Source organism: Muntiacus reevesi, chromosome 9 (assembly GCF_963930625.1).
Source record: "Muntiacus reevesi chromosome 9, mMunRee1.1, whole genome shotgun sequence".
NCBI lineage: Eukaryota > Metazoa > Chordata > Mammalia > Artiodactyla > Cervidae > Muntiacus > Muntiacus reevesi.
The window spans coordinates 69488419-69503544 of NC_089257.1; the positions used below are offsets into that span (position 1 = coordinate 69488419).

Genomic DNA, 15126 nt, shown 5'->3' on the forward strand with positions numbered 1-15126 from the left:
TTCTGACCCGCCGAGGCGGCGGCCCGGCGTCCCACCTGGTTCTTGGTTGCTTGTAGGGGAACCGGCTTGCCGCCCGGGCGGTCTTTCTGGGCCGGGCTGTGAGGACGCCGCGTCCAGCCCCGGGCCGGCAGCGCCCGTAGCGGGGCGAGCGGGAGGCGGGTGGCGCGGGGCCGGAGGGGCTGCAGGACGCCGAGGCGCCTTGTGAAATGGGGGGAATGACTGCCTTCCTCGCGCCCTGCTGGAAACTGGCCCGGCTTGAGTGGAAATTAGGTGGGGTGGCTAAACTAACTTAAAGGAGGCGGGATGTCAGCTCTGATGGAACTTTTCTTTGAAAAGTCTGGCGTGGTACTCAACCATCTCACCTGCTTCACCACTGCTAAAGTAATCTCTTTTTAAAATTGTCTCGCTTTTCCGGATATTGTATTTTCTTTCATTTCTTTAATGGGCCCGTCAGAGGGTTTCGCCTGAGAAATCTTACTTTAGCTAAAGAAGGCGTGTTCCCTTGTTTTTGAGGTTCCTCATAGAATAAGTGTAAATTAAAGGTTTTTTTTCCTTCTTATCTGTATGCAATTACCTCACCTGTTTGTAGGTACTCTCTTTTGGTCTAAATCACAACTCCTGTTTTACTTCATTCTTCTTTCTACCTTTTTTTTTTTAAAGCTCCGTCTCAATAGTATTAAGAAATTATCAACAATTGCTCTAGCACTTGGAGTAGAAAGGACACGAACTGAACTGCTGCCATTCCTTACAGGTATGTGACTCTTTGAGGAAAGGCCTGGGCATTTTTGTTTTACAGTGGCTTTCAAAACTTGGACTGTTGTTTTGAATTTGTTGCCCATAGTATTAATAAGTACTAAACTGAGCCTGTTGTTTCTACTGTGAAGAAACAGGGCAGAGCATATATTGTAATGTTGTGGCCAGACATATTCAGATATTAACTATTTAGCTAATAGAAAAGTAATTGATGTGCGATTATGAATTTCTAGTTCCTTCTGTAAAACAAATCCATGAAGACACTTGCTTGAGGAGGAAAAGGCTGTTAGGATGGCGACAGATTGTCTAGTTACATATGGAGTCTCTTCCTAGTTTTGTGTGAGTGTCCAGCTTTGGGCCAGCTATCTTTGTTGATGAGTACTGGGTTCTTGTCATTTCCAGATACAATTTATGATGAAGATGAGGTACTGTTAGCTCTTGCTGAGCAACTGGGAAATTTCACTGGCCTGGTGGGAGGTCCTGACTTTGCCCACTGTTTGTTGGTGAGTATATTCTGCCTGCTCTCCTTCTAGAACTTTTGCAGTATAAATAGTACATTGTTTGGTGATAGGCACAGTGCAGCATTTTTTATGCAGATCTTTTTATGGATAGTCACAGTGTTAGCTATTGAGAGAACATATAATGTAGGCATTTTGGACTCAACCTTTCTTATTTTTTCTGGTTGTGAATGTGGGAACTTTCTCTTTTCTGACTTGTTACTTTAGCAGTTAGGAGAAAAAGGACTGGATTATTTCTGTTCATGATTTTTTTCCCTGTTATAGTGGAAATCTTAATTCTCATCTAACAATGCTGTGGCTTTGGAAATGTTTATTAGTTTTGTCTTTAATTTTAAGTGTAACTTTTGATTCTGACTTCCTTTGTGAATTTCATGATTTCAGTTTAATTCAGTTGACATTTATTGAGAACCTTCTGCATCAGGCACTGAAGTTACAATGTTCATGTTAAAGATGAGCATTGTGAGTGTAATAAGACCTCTGTCCTTTTGTGTCAACAAGTAATTACTATGTGATGTTAGATGGAAAAATTTGAAGCACATAAAAGAGAAAGGGATTAACCCAGGGTGATCAGGGAAGATCTCTTTGGGAGAGAATGTCTGAACTAGGGTGTGAAAGATGACTAGGAATTTGACAACTGCCCAGGATGATGGGGTTGTATGCTTCAAGGCTTCAATACTGGCTATATTATATTGCTGACTCTCATGACTTCTGTCTTTACCTCTGACCTTTCCATGAGTTCCAGATATAGATATACGTAGAAAGATATAAATATCTGTGTTAGTCTCTATATGTCTGCTATGATTTTTCTACTTGGGTGTCAAACAGGCATTTCAAATTTAGTACGTCTAAAACAGGACTCAGTTTTTTCCCCAAAATGTATCCTAATTAGTTGTCCCATTGCAGTAAATGGCATCGCCATCTACCCAGTTAGTTGCACAGCCAAAACCTGGAAGACATTCTTGAATCCGTTTCCCCTCACTTCCCACATCTAATCCGTCAGTAACTCGTGTAGATTTTGCATGTATTCCGAATCAGTTCTCTTTCTTCCATCTCTACTACCACCTAGCTCATCTTTCCACTGGTCTTTCCTTTAGATTATTGTAGTAATCTAGTTGCTTTCCACTCATGCCTTCTGCCCCACCACTCCAGTTCACTCTTCACCCAGAGATGGATCACTCACTCCCTGCCATGGTTCTTAGAAAATTCATAATTTCTTAGTTTATAAAATTTGCCCCTATGAGCTTATCTCATATCATGTTCCCTCTTAATAACCTCATTCCATTCACAATAGTCTTCCTTCTGTTCTTTGAATACACCAAGCTTATTGCCCTGGATAGTCCCTATAATAACATGTGTTTTTGAGCTTCCTATGACTGACTCCTTATCATTTAGATGCCAGCTTCAATGCATCTCAGCAATGCCTTCCCTGACCTCTCAACCTTAAATTTCTTCCCCAGTCACCCCTTACCACATCATCTTTGTTTTCACCTCCTCTTTGGCTGTACCACACAACTTGTGGGATCTTAGTTCCCCAACCAGGGATTGAACCCTGGTCCTCAGCAGTGAAAGCACAGAGTCCTAACCATGAGGCCACCAGGAAATTCCCCCTGTTCTCTTTACAGAGCATTCAACACCATCTAGTTATTTTCTTGATTAGTTGTTATCTTCCTCCATTAGAATATAAAACTGTATTCAATGTCCTGTGATAAAACGGTGATGGGAAAGAATGTATATGTATAACTGAATCAATTTCCTGTACAGCAGAAATTAACATAACATTGTAAGAGCACTGTACTTGAATAAAGTAAATCTTTAAGGAATTAAGAAGAAAAGTCAAACTACACCCCCCCCCCCCAGAAGAAAGTAAACTAGCCCTAAGAAATCATGGCCTTATTTCTTCCCTCTCCTCACTGCTAGAATATAAAAGTAATTATCATTTTAAAAGAAAGAGTTTAGGAGCCTTGGAAGCGTGAAACTGGTTGATTGCAAGAGTATAAACTGTTGGTGCTAGAGTAGGCGGAATTGGTGGTCCCAAGGCTGTAGGAAAAGGTCATGGAGAAATAGACCAAGTTTCAATCAAGAGACAGGAGTTTGTTCTTCTGTAGTAGTGATAGAGATTATCAGTGATACTGCATGAGAGGAGGTCAGAGAAGGCAATGGACAGATCATGTAAGGGTTTTGCTTTTAAGAAAGCAATATCTTTTCAGAGGGCTTCTGAAATTTCCCTTAGGAAAGCTGAGTACCTTGTATCAAATAATTTTTGAAATGTATTATGTAGACACCCTTGTTTCCTTTGACTCATGATTCTGTTTCACTCTCCTGGTCAGTTCTACACGTGGGTTTTCTTTAACATCGGCACTTCATGGTGTATCCTGAATCTGTCGGGACCGAGTGCAAACCCGGAAGAGCAGCAGTTCAGAGAGTCAGCCCTCTGTACTTCTCCCTGGGCTGTGCCATATTCACCCACTGTCCTTGTCGGGGCCTGGGCCAGGGCTTTGGTCTCTACTGTTTCTAAAGCTGCAGGCAAGGTTTCCTGTTATCTCTGTACCTTGCATTTAATTGTTCTTTCATAAACTCCCACTCTATGTCTGGCTCATGAAAAAATCCTGGATGTATTCTGAGAAAAGTAATTTTGCACTCAGCCTTTAATAGTTTGGAAAAGTCAGTGGCGTGGAGTGAATTGGCAGAGGTAACTTCCACCTCCAGAAATGGTAGAATGATACTCCAGACGCCATGGACTCAGTGTTCTGATGCGGTGTCCTCATGTAATTGTGGTGCCCGGTGGTGGTCATGTTTTTGCACTTACTCTTGAGGAAACGTACATGATTCTGTCGAATTTGGCTACAGAGCTTTTAAATCTAGTGATTCAGCTCACAATAATATTAATATTGTGTCAAGTCTCTTCCACCATGTCATTCGTAGACACCATCTGGGAATTGCCATCTGGGACATGAAATCTTGGCTGTCCTACAGAAGTCGTGTCTTCAGGTTGGACACACCATATGTTATCACCGTGTGAACTGAAAGTAACCATTTGGTGTGATGTAGCTAACATTCTGGTTACTTGTCCCACCTCCCATCAGTCACTTTAAAAGGTGGTAATCTGTATCTAACCTGACTAAGTTTTCTCTCTGGTTTTCCATTTTGGTCTCTCCAGCCTCCTCTGGAAAGCCTGGCAACTGTGGAAGAGACTGTGGTTCGAGATAAGGCTGTGGAGTCCCTGAGGCAGATCTCGCAGGAGCACACGCCAGTGGCTCTAGAGGCTCACTTCGTACCTCTGGTGAAACGCTTAGCGAGTGGGGATTGGTTCACCTCTCGCACATCCGCATGTGGTTTGTTCAGCGTTTGCTATCCCAGGGCTTCCATTGCTGTCAAAGGAGAAATTAGACAGTAAGATATGGTATTTTGGGGGGTTATTGGGAGCTCATAGCTGACAGGTTACACAGTACCCTCTTACCAATGAGTGGCTGGTATCAGGGTAGTCAGATTGATGACAACTGTTAGGAATGTCCAAGTGAACATACCAGTGGGTTTTCCTTTGTTACTGTTATGAGTAGAAGTCTAATGCCCGATGTTTGTAGGAGAAAACCTCTGAAATTTCTTTGTGTGTTGGGGGGATGCTTAATCAGTGGCATGTAACAGGAAATACTTTCATTATTTTATTTGCTGCAGGTACTTCCGTTCCTTGTGCTCAGATGACACACCAATGGTCCGACGTGCTGCTGCTTCCAAATTGGGTGAATTTGCAAAAGTTTTGGAATTAGACAGTGTGAAAAGTGAAATCGTTCCTTTGTTCACTAATCTAGCTTCAGATGAACAGGTAATTAAAGTACACAAATATGCTCTTACATTTGAAGAATTTCTTTGGATGTTTTGGTACTCTTGTTAAGATCATTTTTTTCAGAATTATTACTTAATTCTGGCCTGGCTAAAATTTAAGATTACCCATCCCAGTGTCCTTATAAATCTTAGCCAAATCATGATTTTCTTTTCCATTTAGCAGCTGTTGAAGGGGAGTCAAGGAATTGGGAGCCATAAGTAGGAAGGAAGGCCAAAGCCACATTAAAGAGTAACTATACCTTTGGGTACTGCATGCTGAATTATTGTGGGACAGTAATGTGTTCTGGAACTTTTGGCTTTCAGATAAACAAGCATAGCATGTATTGGGAAAGCTCTTTGACCCCTCTGCATCCTCTGTATGAGTGTATAGGATAACTTTGCATGAGGGCAGTTATAAACCCAAGGATCTCCATCTCATCAGTGTAGAAATTAGCAATAATTTTGGGTTTCCCTGGTGACTCAGTGGTAAAGAATCCATCTGCCAATGCAGGAGACTCGGGTTCAATCCTTGGTTTGGGAAGATCCTCTGGAAGGGGAAATGGCAACCCACTCTAGTGTTCATTCTTGCCTGGGAAATCTCATGGAAGAGGAGACTGGCAGGCTACAGTCCATGGGGTCGCAAAAGAGTCAGACATGACTTAGCGACTAAATAACAACAAAAAGCAATTAATAATACACTAGTAAGCACCCAAATGAATATTTTTCAGGCTGTTTTAAGTGGTTTACATATGTGAAGTAATTCAGCCCTTACAACAGCCCCATGAGGTCATTACTTCCATTTTGCATATTTGGAAACAGGCACAGGAATTGGAGTAAATTGCTCCTGGGTGCATAGTGGGCAGTGTTGGAGTGCGGACTTGAGTCTAGGCAGCTCAGCTCCAGAGTTGTGACCTTCACCGCTAAGCCGTAGTGCTCTTCTGTATGGTGCTTTGGCGAACCAGCCCCCAGCGTTCCTGGACTCCAGAAGGACAGTTTACCTAGTTCCTGCCCTCAGATCACTGTATGTGTACAGGATCAAGGGCGGCAGACACATACCTTGAGTCTCGTTTTCAGATTCTAGATCTGAAGATGATAAATCTTTCAAAATATTTTTTTTAATGTATTAATATATACAAAGCAGTACAAAGTGAATATGCATCTTAAGTATTACAAGGCATGTTATCCCATAACTTTCATCTATGAAAAGAGACAGAACTTTGATAGCCATTATCCAGGAAGCCCAGCATGATCTGCCTCCCAGACACCCCTCCCAGTTCCTACTCCCTACCCCCTTAAGACTGTAACACTTGATTGTATCTTGATTTTTGTGGTAACCACCTCCTTACTTTTCTTTGCATTTTTACTATTCATAAAGTATGGTTTAAAACAACACTATCTAATAGAAATACAATGTAAGCTACCTGTTAATTTTAAGTTTCACAGTAGCCATAGTTTAAAAAGTGAAAAGCAGGTAAAATTGATTTCAGTAGTGTATTTTATTAACCCAGTATATCCAAAGTAACTACCATTAGAATGTGTGGTACCAGTTAGATTTCAGATACTCAGAAGTAGGTAGTAGGTAGGATAATGGTTGTCACATTGGAGAGGACAGGTTTAGAATCCTCATTTGAGATTTTGTTGATTACATTTCCCATGGATAACTCAATGTTTTCTTTTGTCCTACAAAATTGGTAGTTGAATCTAGAGTGGAGATTTGTGAATTTTTTCTGTGAAGGGCCAGATACTAAATATTTTAGGCTTTGTGGACCAGACAGTCTCTGTTGTAACTACAAAGCTCTGCTGTTGTATGTCACACACTGTAATATGTAAACTAATGGGCATGGTGCTGTTCCAGGAAAATTTTATTTACAGAAACTAGCTGCTTTCCATATTTGGCCAGTGTTTGCCTCCACCCTGATCTGGAGGCTTAGTTAGAACTTGTTTGATATTTTGGGGGCAGTAGGATCACTTTGTTAGATGGAGGCTGCTTTTCATCAAGAGGCATGTCTGGTTGTGGTATTAACAGCAATGGATGCTGAAAGAATTATTTGTTTAGTTGTAAAATATATGTGTGTATGTTCACTGTGACCACTGATAGAATTGCTGCTCCTGCCTTAGTCATTCATTGAGAAAGTATTTATTGAGAACCTTCTACGAATCAGGCACTGTTCTTCATGCTGGCTTTCAGTGTTAAATAAGGGACCATGCTGTCATGCAGTTTATATTTTAATGAAAGAAAGCATAATAAACAGATAAAATATTAGAGATCAAAATGATGATGGAGGGACTTCCCTGGTGGTTGGGAATCTGCCTTGTAATGCAGGGGACATAGATTTGATCCTTGGTCAAGGAACTAAGATCCAACATGCTTGGATCAGCTGCGGAGCAGCTAAGCCTTCAAACCACAACTGCTAAGCCCTTGTGCTACAACTAGAGAGTTGGTGCTCTGTATCAAAAGATCCTACATGCTGCAGCTAAGACCGCAGTGCAGCCAAATAAATGAAAAAACTGATGGCAATCAGGTAGGGTAACATAGTGGTAGGGAGTGATTATAGGCATTTTTTTAGACTGGTTAGTCAGAGAAGGGCCATTAAGAGGTGGCATAAACTGAGATCTTAACAAAAAAATGCCAGCCACGCGCTTTCCTAGTGTGTCAGAGCTCTAGGAAAAGAGAATTCCAAGAGGAGAGGACATTTAGTATATATCAAGATCCTGTGGTTGGAACATAGTGGGTGAAGAGGACTCTGATAGGAATTTGGATAAGATAATCAGGACCCAGATTGTGGGGGACCTTTAAACAGGGTGTTGGGTTTGGGTTTTCTTTTCTAGGTGTTATGAGAGCACACCAAGATTTTAATCAGGGATGTAATTTGATGTAATTTAAAATTTTAAAAGATTGTTCTGGTTTCTAGGTGGAAAACTAAATTGTAAGGTGGGGAGTGAGAATAGAAACAAGAAGACAAATTAGGAGACTTTTACAATAATCTTGACAAGAGACAGTGGTGAACTAGGGTTGTATGGTACAGATGAAAAGAATCTGGTGATCGGTTTGGAGGTAGTCAGCAGAACTGTGATTGAATTGGAACAAGGGAAGAGGCATCAAGATTTCTTGATTTTACTTGAGAAACTGGGTGGATACTGGTCTCACTGCTGACATGGAGAAGATTCTGGGAGGAGTAGCAGATACAGGGAAGAAAATCAGGAGTTCTGGGAGAAAAGTAGTTGATTAATTGAAAAAGTATTGATGGGTATGTATTTACATCAATAACAGCTCCTCGATTCAGCATAGTTTTTGGAATCTGAACGTAGCTGTATGACCACTACCAAAAATATAGTTCTGCCTTTTTTAGCCTGTTCATTTAGATAGAGTAGTGAGTATCTTGGGCGTGTAGTAGGTTATTATTGATCTATAATTTTTAAAATTTACAATATTTCGGAAAGTTGGAGGTACTGTTACCTCTTGATTGCTTGCATGTCCTTAGATACACACATATAAGTATGTTACATACTCTTAAAATTTTTGGCTTTTCATCTGGGTGCTCAGATGTTTATGTATTTTCATTTCCTACTAATATATTTATGATTCCCCAATCCATAGTCTCAATTCCTAATTTTTCATTGATCTATCTATTTATATATTAGTACTTTTACAAAGGATATATAGCTACTAGGTTGATACTTGGCAGTTTACATTTGGGAAGTTGAGTTCATTAATCCCTTAACTTTCTGATTTTTTTCTGCTGGATTTTTTTGGGTTTGGCTATCTCAAAAGTTATTCTGGGGAGAAAAAAAAAGTTATTCTGTCCTTGATCATCAGCATTTAAATTTAACGTTTTTTAAAAATTACTTAAAACTTCTGTTTTTCTGTGTATTTTTCCGAGTCATTACCTCATGCCTAAACTCTCATTATTGCCATCCTCTACTGAGTGTTTTGAAAGCTGAGCTTCCTAAGTAGCCTCCTTACCCCCTTTCTCTTCCTCTGTTCTGATCGTCCATAAACAACTGGTAAACGCATGCTTTTCATTTTTTATTGCTTAGCTTCTTAGAGTGAGAATTTAGAGACATCATTAAAATGTTCTTTTTTTTTCACGTAATCTTTACATTTTTATTTCATTTTCCTTACTAAAAATTCTGTATTCTAACTTTTAACTTTGCTGTTCACTCAGAGAACAGTCATTTCTGCCTTTGTGGCTTTGACATGCCTGCGATTTCACGCAAAGGGAACAACTATTTCAAGACATAAAGACACGAACTGCTTATAGTGTGGGTTTTTTTTTTAAGGACACCCAAGCACTACCCCAGCCACATGCCGCCTCATGGCTCTCAGTAAATACTGTCTGACTAACAGAAAGGAATTTTGTTCATTAGGACTCAGTGCGCCTGCTGGCTGTGGAGGCCTGTGTCAGTATTGCCCAGTTACTGTCTCAGGATGACATTGAGGCTTTGGTGATGCCTACACTTCGACAAGCCGCAGAAGATAAATCTTGGCGAGTTCGCTATATGGTAGCTGACAAATTTTCAGAGGTAAAATTAGTGCACTGACATTTTTTAAGTACTAAAAGGAAAAAAACCCCAGAAATCCACAGATTTGGTGTCATAACCAAAAGTTTCTGAGTTGGAAGTGCTTGAGGCAAAAATATACATAGATCTTCCTGGACTCATGATGGGATTGTGTCCTGATGAACCCACTGTAGTTGAAAGTGCATTTAATGCACCTAGCCTGCTGGACAGCATAGCGTAGCCTCACCTACTGTAAATGTTTAAAGAACACTTACATTAGCCTGCAGTTGGGCAGAGTACTCTAATAGAAAACCTGTTTCATAATAAAATGTGTAATAGCTCACGTAACTTATTCAATACTGGTACTAAAAGTGAAAAACAGAGGGGTTTTAAGTATATCAGTTGTTCCCCCTTGTGATTACATGGCTGACTTCCTCCCTCTGCCCAGCATCACGTGAGGATGGTACTACATAGCGCTAGCCCAGGAAAAGATCAAAATTCAAAACGTGAAATTTGATTTCTATTCAATGTGTATTGCTTTCACAACATCCTAAAGTTGAAAATCTTAAGTTGAATGATCGTAAGTTGGGGACTGTCTGTACTTGACGATTGCACTGTGCTTATTAGTTATTTTGATTAGAGTACATTAAAACCTGTGCAAATTCTTTTATAGCTCCAGAAAGCTGTGGGTCCCAAAATCACCCTAAATGACCTCATCCCCGCCTTTCAGAACCTTCTCAAAGACTGTGAAGCTGAAGTCCGAGCAGCTGCTGCCCATAAAGTAAAAGGTTAAGGTGTCAGTTTCTGTTGTAACTAGATCACTTTGGTGCATTTTTTTCTGTCAGTGAATTTTGTGTTTTTTTTTTTTTTGTCTTAGATTATGTTTTCAGATAAATAGAGATGATTTTAATGTGTTGAAATGTTAACATTGTCACATAAAGCCACTCCCTTATATACTTAAAACCAAATAGCTTCTGTTTAAAAAAAAATGTATCCAATCCAGATTGGATTGGTGTGGTACACAGTGGTGTATAGACTGACCAAAAAGTGCATTTAAAAGTAGCCATTTTTCTTCCTTGGAACTTATTTGCTTAAACATATGATTTGATTTAACTTGAAACTTGATAAATCTGGTTAAATTTCTTCATTTGGCTCCTTGTAAATGGCTCCACATAAGCATTTTTTTTTCTTTCTCTTTGTATATTTTAGAACTTTGTGAGAACTTGCCTATGGAAGGTAGAGAGACCATAATTATGAATCAAATTCTACCCTATATAAAGGTAAACCTAACTTTAGTTTATTTTTTGTTTCACTTTGCCCTGTGTGAAGGTAAACCTGACCTCAGTTTTTCTTTGTATTACCTTAAAGCTCTTTTAAGTTTAAACATGGACCAGGGATGAATGGGACAGTTATGTTAATGTGTGACACTGTTATTTATTACTTATTAATGTTTTATAAGTAAAAATGCTCTTTTTTTTGCATAGGTTTATTTTATCTGACAGATGGTCTGAGGAAACTTTATTGACTAATCAATACTGAAAGAGTGCTGTCTTTTAAAATTCCTTGGGAAATCATATGGAAATTTCTGTTGTCTTGCAAAAAAACTAAAGGCTATTAATTTTTACTTTATTCTAGGAATTAGTATCTGATACAAATCAACATGTCAAGTCGGCTCTAGCTTCTGTAATTATGGGGTTGTCTACCATTTTGGGCAAAGAGAATACCATTGAACATCTTCTACCTCTCTTTTTAGCTCAGTTAAAGGATGAGGTAAGTCTGGTTATAAATTTTGTTGTCTTTTGATAGTCGGTGATTTGGTTTGGTTTTTGTTTGGGGTGTCACTGAAAAAGTAACTTATTTTAAACCATTGACAGTATTTGGGCACGGAGTTATAAGTTCCTGAGAAAATGGGCCACTGATACAGACGTAAAAATGTCTGTCCATCTTCTCTGCCTAATTCCTGATTATATTCACTGTTTTTTTCTTCTCTTTAAACTTAATGGATCTTTACTGGAAAAGTTTCATTTAAGTTTAGATATAATATAAAAATTACCCTGTTTGCCAGGTGTGATCATCAGTGCTTTGCATGTGTATTACTATGTGTAATTTTCACAGCAGTCTTATTTTTGAGGGTCGGTCTTACTATTATTCCCATTTTACAGATGAAGAAGGTGAGGCACAGAGGTAAAATAACCTACCTGAAGTCTCAGCTGTGGTCAATGTGGGATTTGAATACATGCAATTTGATTTCATAGCCTATGTGCTCTTTATGTTTCTATAGACTTTTCATTGAGAGTTTTGTTTAAGTCAGTTAAATTATGCACTTTGAATTAGTTGTATACTCAGTATTAAGTATTTCTTCCAAGACAATAGTTTTTTCACCCAAGTCAACACTTTCTCATTTTAAAATTTATCTGCTCATCATGGTGGTAGGAGAATATCGAGCAGAGAACTTGATCTTTATGTGTGCTCTTTTGGGTCTTGTGTATTTGCAGTGTCCTGAAGTTCGTTTGAATATCATCTCCAATTTGGATTGTGTGAATGAAGTGATTGGAATCCGGCAGCTCTCTCAGTCACTCCTTCCTGCCATAGTGGAGCTGGCTGAAGATGCTAAATGGAGGGTCCGACTGGCCATCATCGAGTATATGCCTCTGCTGGCGGGACAGCTGGTGAGTGTGGGCACTCCTGTGAGCTGAGGGATAGCATCACATAGTGGAGCGGACTCGCCAGGGCCAGCAGGAGGCCCACATAGCTCGTATGGTTGTGTTCACTTAGATGCGTGAGAAAGTACGGTCTCTGTCAGTTGCCTGTAGAATGGTTTTCATTTTCATCAGTGTATTAACATCTAACAAAAGGTATTTTAAAAACACATTTCACCTCCCCACCATCTGAAAGCAAAGCCATGGAAGAGTATATAATTTCTTGGTATATGTCACATAGATTTTGTGATACGTACTGTCTCTGTGACTTAAGGAATATTTATCTGAGAAGGGAGTATGGTTTCAAGATTTGACTTTTGCTCAGGGAAGCTTCCCTCTCTGCCTGTATTCTGAGCAAATGTCTCTGGTTACCACTTTTCCTGCATTCTGGTTAAAGGGAGTTGAGGACTCCCCATATGAAAAAGGAGTGTTGAGGTTTGTAATGCTAGTATTTTGGCCAGAGTTTGTATTATCACATTATCTGTTACTATTTGAGATTTATGGATAGTTTTATTGATAACAAGTTAATTAAAATTTCAGTGGTGGGTTTTATAGCCACATCCTTTCCTTTCTTTTATAGTAGGTACCTTGGTCAGTTCTGAATTTGATATGCCCTCATCATGGTGGTTGCACTTTACTATCGAGTAACTTAAAATCTAGATGAGGAGATAGACAACTGATCTCTTTTGGGGCAGGGCTGTGTTCAGTGTTTCACTTCCAGTTCCTCCCGTAGTGCCTGGCATTAATCAGGCACTTAGCATTTGTTGATCGTTGAGAAAAATGAATACTTGACGAGTTTTTGAGAAAGCTCATAATGTGTCAGTTTATGGCCAGTATTACTGCCATTTGTTTCTCGTCTTCCACTTCTATTCCTTTCATATCAGAGCATATGAGATTTATTTTTTCTCTTCTTGGACTGCTGAATTTGTATTGTTATTTTGGTGTACTTAGTTTATGAAATGTGTCTTGTGGATGTCTGTGGGATCATGTTTTATAAAACTTGAAGTGTCCCATTCTTCATAATAGATGCCAGAGATAGCAGTGTACAGGCTTCCCCCACACTCTGAAAGTAGAGCGTCCCTAAGAGCGCTCTTGCAAGCTAAGATGGTGTAGAGCAAAGAACCAGTTACCTTAGGACACATCCTGCTAACAGATACATGAAATAGATCTAGAGGAAGCACAGATGCTCACAGACACAGTTTGGGGCAGTAGCGGCCTGATGCTGAGATGAGATGTTAAATAGTTTTCAGGGAATAAGCTTGGCTGTGCCACGCTTGCTGCTGCCTGTCTCAGGGTTCATTGACTTGTTGCAAAATGAACACTGAACACGTTTTTCACCTTTTTTCGTTAAAAAAGAAATCCCATTTAGATTTCTTTCAGTTAGTGAACACATGTACTCTTTTTTTTTTTTTTTTTTTTTTTTTTTTTTCTTTTTTATTTTTTTTTATTTTATTTTTTTTTTTTAATATTATTTTATTAGTTGGAGGCCAATCACTTTACAACATTTCAGTGGGTTTTGTCATACATTGACATGAATCAGCCATATAGTTACATGTATTCCCCATCCCGATCCCCCCTCCCACCTCCCTCCCCACCCGACTCCTCAGGGTCCTCCCAGTGCACCAGGCCCGAGCACCTGACTCATGTATCCCACCTGGGCTGGTGGTCCGTTTCACCATAGATAATATATATGCTGTTCTTTCAAAACATCCCACCCTCACGTTCTCCCCCAGAGTTCAAAAGTCTGTTCTGTATTTCTGTGTCTCTTTTTCTGTTTTGCATATAGGGTTATCGCCACCATCTATCTAAATTCCGTATATATGTGTTAGTATACTGTAATGTTCTTTATCTTTCTGACTTACTTCACTCTGTATAATGGGCTCCAGTTTCATCCATCTCATTAGAACTGATTCAAATGAATTCTTTTTAACGGCTGAGTAATATTCCATGGTGTATATGTACCACAGCTTCCTTATCCATTCATCTGCTGATGGGCATCTAGGTTGCTTCCATGTCCTGGCTATTATAAACAGTGCTGCGATGAACATTGGGGTGCACGTGTCTCTTTCAGATCTGGATTCCTCAGTGTGTATGCCCAGAAGTGGTATTGCTGGGTCATATGGCAGTTCTATGTACTCTTTTACAGCTCTTTTGTAAAAGTAAAGTGATCTAAAGTGAACCTTCAAAAAGCAGAGGATACCTGATGGGGTCAGATAAAGTCATCCTGTCAGTTTTGTCCCCCACTGTTGTTGTTGTTCGGTTACTGAGTCGTGTCTGACTCTCTGTGACCACATAAACTGCAGCATGCCAGGCTCCTCTGTCCTCCACTGTCTCCCAGAGTTGTCCTGCCATTCCCAAGTACTGAGTGTCATCTTCTGTTCTTAAGTGTTGCTGTCATGACTCAGAGTGGAAAGCAGCAGTGGTTATCTGGTTTGCTGAAGGTTAAAGTGGCTGTCCAGCAGGGAGGGTGAATTTCAGTACCATTTCTTTTAACTTCCGTTCCTCCCAGACCTGAGAAGCCTGCAGAGGTTGGTAGCTCTCTAGAGGATCTTGGAAACAGGCATGTGGTGACTCTGGCTGCTTCACGCTTGTCTAGCAGGGGTGGCATGCATCAGTCAGAAGCGTTCTGTTATACAGCTTCAACATCTGTTAATATTATATATTTTATCCTAAAAAAAAAAATCCATAAAGACTTTTATTTCAGGTAGTCAATTTATAAAATTCCTTCAAGACTTTATGTATGGCCTGGTTTATGGACCATGGTGAGTAAATGTAAGGCTAAACCACAAGAATCAGGAAATAAAAGTTAATTAGGACTCAGAGAAACCCATGACCTG

The 15126-nt window shown here is 39.8% G+C and overlaps 1 protein-coding gene across 4 annotated transcripts in view; it reads left to right on the top strand.

Annotated features, from left to right (window-relative positions):
• PPP2R1B (protein phosphatase 2 scaffold subunit Abeta) overlaps positions 1 to 15126 on the top strand; it is a 35952-nt gene that overhangs the window by 363 nt on the left and 20463 nt on the right. For all 4 annotated transcript variants that reach the window (XM_065944294.1, XM_065944295.1, XM_065944292.1 and 1 more), the window contains exons 2-10: positions 661 to 751; positions 1156 to 1256; positions 4429 to 4661; positions 4944 to 5091; positions 9459 to 9614; positions 10264 to 10378; positions 10800 to 10870; positions 11226 to 11360; positions 12086 to 12259. In XM_065944294.1, coding sequence (XP_065800366.1) covers positions 661 to 751; positions 1156 to 1256; positions 4429 to 4661; positions 4944 to 5091; positions 9459 to 9614; positions 10264 to 10378; positions 10800 to 10870; positions 11226 to 11360; positions 12086 to 12259 — 1224 coding nt within the window. The remainder of the gene's footprint in view (positions 1 to 660; positions 752 to 1155; positions 1257 to 4428; positions 4662 to 4943; positions 5092 to 9458; positions 9615 to 10263; positions 10379 to 10799; positions 10871 to 11225; positions 11361 to 12085; positions 12260 to 15126) is intronic.